Genomic DNA, 5,276 nt, shown 5'->3' with positions numbered 1-5,276 from the left:
CTCAAAAAAGAAGGTAGTTTCATTTAATGTCATTCGCTGTTATTGTTAACCATTTGACTTTAAATAAAATTATGACATTTCATCAAATTCATGCTACCTGATCACTAGAAGAAATGTATATTTTTTTTTTAAGTAGAAGATTTTATTTTATGGACTTGAAAATTGTGCCGGCTACATAATTTCGAAAATGGGGTTGACGACGAAGTAGGTTTCAGAATGCATGAAGAAAGTGTTTACTTACATATTGTCGTTTAAAGTACAAAACCGCATAACTGACATTTTTTGCCAAAAATTAGATTTGCTCATACAAGCTCTTGGCTCAAGCCTTATCCAATCGTCCAGAAATGCAATTTCTTTGTAAAAAAGAGAACCATTTTTTAAATATGAGTGCTTTTACTCTCTAGAAAATAATTTATGCAACCTCACATACGCGTTTTTGCATTTTAATACGTTAATCACAAAGCCCATTTTTTTTCAAAATCCGATGAGAAATTTAAAATTAAATTTGAACCAAAATATAAAAAGGTTTTATTTGCGAAGAACATTCTTTAGAATTCGATTTTTAAATCGCAAGATTGCATTCAAAATAAGAAAACGAAAAAACAACAAATTAATGCGCGCGTGGTTTTTATTATAAAATAAAAAGCACAACTACGATGAAGTCACTACGTAAGTAAAAAAATATATAGAAATATATATGCACATTAGACTGCATCACCAAAATAAGTTGCGGTTTTTGCACCGCGATTACAAAATCTATTGTATTCTAACACGTCCAACAAAATATTTCAGAAAAATATTAAGATTTACGTGAGCTGGACCGATTTGAAAATACCTCCAAAAATGTAGGTTTTTATGAATAAAAAGAATCTCCTCAGATGGCAAAACAGTTTGAGCTTAAAAAATCTCCAGAAAAATATTTAAAAATATTTTCAACGCAATAGTAATAATGAGATTTTTGATGGTGTTTTTTTTTAACTTTTTTCAAAGATTGATGTACGAAAAACTTGAATAACTGGGCCAAAACTACTCCGATTTAGACTTATGTTGTCTCAGTAGAAGGCATTTTCCCAATCTTTATTTCTGTTTCTCATTCACGTCCGATTTTTTTTTTTCCAAATACCAACACATCTTGGAATAACGCTCGTTCATCCTACCTTTCTCTTTCATCATTTGAATGAGTTTATTAGCAAAGAAAATGTTTTATGCAAATTTTATAAGCTTAAACCGTTTAGTCGTTTGAGGGGATTTTTTTTTTTCAAAAAAATCTTTAAGAAACTTTTTTATTCATAAAAAAACTCCATTTTTGGAGGTATTTTCAAATCGGTCCAACTCACGTAAATCTTAATATTTTTCCGAAATATTTTGGTGGAAGTCTTAAAATATAATAGATTTTATAATTCCAATGGAAACACAGTACCGATTTTTTTTGTGTGTGGAGAGTGATGCAGTCTAATGTACATACATATATGCTTAAGGAATACTGTATAAAAAATTTAAACGCCAATATTTAATTACTTTTAAATAATATGGCTTTTAAGTTAAGGCGTGCGAGTAAACGTGTTAGAATACTGCGTATGGTGCTACATACGAAATTACGGGTATATGAGCACGAGTGGTTATTTTTAGTTTTTAACCGAAGGTTATCAATTCGTCGGAATATTTTTGTTTATTTTCGTTTTATGTATGTTACCGCATAACTTTGGGCCACGTTAACCGATTTCTATAATTCTTTTTTTTTTTAAGAAAAGGTGTTACCTCACAGGTGGTCCTATATTAATTTTGGTAAAATCCGATCATCCGATCTTGAAGAAGTTAACGATAATCTTAAACTTTTATAAGAGAATTGAAGTCGGTTTTGTTTTTTTGCTTAAAAATTACTTGTTTAGTATATCTTTTTTAAGTTTTCATTTAAATACAATTTCGCGAAGGAATCCTGTTTTTTATACAAAACTGAAGATAAATCATTTTCTAAGATAGGTGATGCACCAGTTTTTTTTTACATACGTACTATGTATATATGCAAATACATACTATACATGTGTACATATGTAATGTGAAGTCGTACTGACTGGTCAGCAACAAGACGAACTTTCTCATTTTTTCGGTATCAACACTATCCTTCAACTATAGTAGGCCAAGGTTACAGTATGGGTCCCCCACTCATATGGTATCCTCATAGCGGAACTTATGTATTGTACTTTTTATACCCGAGCGCACTTGTGCACAAGGGTATATTAATTTTGTTCACATAACGGTTGTTTGTAACAGCCAAGACGAATCGAGATAGATATAGACAAATGTATACATAAATGATCAGGATGAAAAAAGAAATTGATTAAGCCATGTCTGTCTGTCCGTCCGTCTGTCCGTCTGTCCGTCCGTCCGTGTACACGATAACTCGAGCAAAAATTGAGATATCTCAACGAAATTTGGTATGTAGGTTTCCCTTAATCCAAGGTAGGTTGGTATTGAAAATGGGCGAAATCGGACCTTAACCACGCCCACTTCCCATATAACGGTAATTTCCAGAAATACGAAAACTGCGATATTTTAGTAACTATTGGAGATTATTCACTCAAAATTGATATTTGTAATAAGTTTTATATAAATAAGAATATTATAAATTTTTGGAAAATGGGCGTAGCCACGCCCACTTATGGTTACATGTGTATATCTTGGTAACCGCTGCACCAATTTCTTCCAAGCTTGGCACAGTTGTTGGCCTTCGCACAACATACCAAATGGCCGAAAATTTTTAAAGTCGCTCAATAACCACGCCTACTTCCCATATAACGGTCATTTAGAGAAATACAAAATCTTCGATAAATCAGTAAATATTGAAGCTAATTTATTCAAAATTGATGCTTGCAACAATTCTTTACCAAGAAATACGATTATGGTAAAACTTTGGAAAATGGGCGTGGCACCGCCCACTTATGATCTCATATAAGTATATCGGTAACCGTTCTACCAATTTGTACCAAACTCGGTGTGGTTATTGTGCTTGCCACATGAAAGCAAAGCGTTGAAAATTATTGAAATCGGACTAAAATAACGGCCGCTTCTCATATAACGGTAAATTTCAGAAATGCTTGAAACTTCAATATTTCGAAATTGAAGGACGCTAATTTACTTAAAATTGATACACCCCGGCTTACCATCTAGCGGAAGGTTTCGGAAAGGTGAAAAAACATATATTTAATACTTGCGCCGGGTATTTAATGTTCGGCTTCGCCCGAACTTAGACTTTCTTACTTGTTTTCAGATAAAATTCTTTTAGTTTAACGACTGCCGAAATCAAATACGTTTTTATGAATATAAGTATTTTTATGTATATGTATGTCAATTCAGTCTATGTGTGTATATGTATGTACATACATATATGTATGTATTTTCTTGCACGTATATACATTCTTTAAAACTAAAATCGTATTTCAATAATGTTCTCCTTTTCATTATTTCAGAATTTCACCATATAGTATATTCAACCAAAGGCAGCTAGAAATCTTAAGTACTGAGAAAACTTCATCCAGGTGTATATCGATATTCTGCCCTCAAAAGTTGGATTATCTCAAAAGGGAGTAAATAAGTGCATATATTCAAAACAGCTGTGTAGTATTCATTTCATGGAAACCTGATTGTAATCCTGTGTGTCTAACTCCTCTCGATTGCTGATAAAAATGGGCGCAACTGCTTCGACTGGCGGTTACCCAATGCCGGCGGCCTCAAGCAGCAATAGTGGAGGTGGAGGTAGCTCTAGCCTGCTGTTGCCTTCTTCAGCTGCACTAGCAACCAGTGTTTCTGGAAGCAGTGGTGGTGGTCCAGGTAGCAGCTCCTCTGTCATGGGTGCCGCAGGTGCTGGTGTTCCTCATTTCCGGGAGCAGCGTCGAAAGCGAGTGACTGGCTTTGCCACACTGAAGCGGAAATTCATACGTCGGCGACGCTCTTCAAAAGCCTGTGATCATGCGCGTGTACTTCGCGATTTCGTATCCGACTGGACCCCGCTCGAGCTAGCAGCGTTATGTGAGGAATATGAAGCGTTGGCCGCTCTAAGAGATCTATCGGTAATAAAAAATATCCCGGAAAAATTACTGAATCTATGTATAAATATTTGCTTAATGCTTTATAGGTGCAAGCGGAGCTGGCGCGTCCTCCTGCAACAACATTCAAGCAGGATTTAGCCGCAATTTACGATTTGAAAACTTGCACTGACTGTGATCTTGTGTTTCGCGGCTCTATTTTTCCGGTACATCGGTCGATATTATCTTCGCGCTGTTCGTATTTCAGAGATTTACTGGCGGGCTGTCCGGGTTTCGGTGCCCGCATTTGTTTAGAATTGCCAACATCGCCCATAGATGTTCAGCTGTTCTCATCGTTATTGCGTTACCTGTACACGGGTGATCTATGTCCACATGACCCCTCTATGGATATTAGTTTACTCCGGCAGCTGGGAGATGACTTTGGCACGCCGAATCCGTTGGAGCATGACTTGCGGTATTTGCTCGAAACCGGGGATTATGCTGATGCGGCGTTGGTGTTCACAGCAGAAGGCACCGATTATCATCGGCCAGATTCAGGAAGTTCCGAGTACGGATTTCGACCGAAACTCGAATTACCTTGCCACAAGGCAATCCTTAGCGCCCGGTCGCCCTTCTTTCGGAATCTCATAGCACGTCGTACGCGCAATATTGACGAGTACACAGAGCGAGCATTGCATGTGCCCACTCGAATCGTACTTGATGAGACAGTGATACCAAAACGATATGCGCGAGTGCTATTGCATGCCATCTACCTGGACACAGTCGATCTGACGTTAATATTACGTGGCGCAGGGTCGGGAAATTCGGCGGGATCACTGGGCGAGGTGCACGCTTTGACGAATACGGGACGTGCGCGACCCACGCCCTTAGAGGAGGCTATGGAACTGTATCAGATTGGAAGGTTTCTCGAATTAGACATTCTAGCGCAAGGTTGCGAGGATCTGATACTTGAGTGGTTAACGTTGGATACACTACCGACGGTGCTTAAGTGGGGATCTCAGGTGCGCAAACTTATTTTGAATGAAATAGTTTAAGATAGCAGCTAATTTAGATTTCTCAAGTGGAAAAAAAATGTGATACATGGTGAATCAGTGCTCTCTCTTTCATCTCCGTCTCTCTCTCTTGCCGTATATATAAGTATTGAAAATGATTTTTTAGGTTGAGTTCAAAATTTGAATTAAGAAGATTAAGATTAAGTTTAACTTAAAGATTAGAGTAAATACGGTTAAAAGC

At 36.9% G+C, this 5,276-nt stretch overlaps 1 protein-coding gene across 1 annotated transcript in view; it reads left to right on the top strand.

Annotated features, from left to right (window-relative positions):
* The window catches only part of LOC118747409 (BTB/POZ domain-containing protein 7-like), a 39,002-nt gene extending 33,896 nt beyond the window's left edge, over nt 1-5,106 (top strand). Inside the window, exons 2-3 of the mRNA XM_036481459.1 lie at nt 3,468-4,067; nt 4,133-5,106. Of these exons, the coding sequence (XP_036337352.1) occupies nt 3,684-4,067; nt 4,133-5,077 (1,329 nt within the window). The 5' untranslated portion in view covers nt 3,468-3,683 and the 3' untranslated portion in view covers nt 5,078-5,106. The remainder of the gene's footprint in view (nt 1-3,467; nt 4,068-4,132) is intronic.
* Nucleotides 5,107-5,276: the final 170 nt, after the last annotated feature.

This window comes from Rhagoletis pomonella, unplaced genomic scaffold (assembly GCF_013731165.1).
Source record: "Rhagoletis pomonella isolate Grant_MI unplaced genomic scaffold, Rhpom_1.0 Rhpom_scaffold_00001, whole genome shotgun sequence".
Taxonomy (NCBI): Eukaryota; Metazoa; Arthropoda; class Insecta; order Diptera; family Tephritidae; genus Rhagoletis; species Rhagoletis pomonella.
This window is presented reverse-complemented; position numbering and strand designations above follow the sequence as displayed.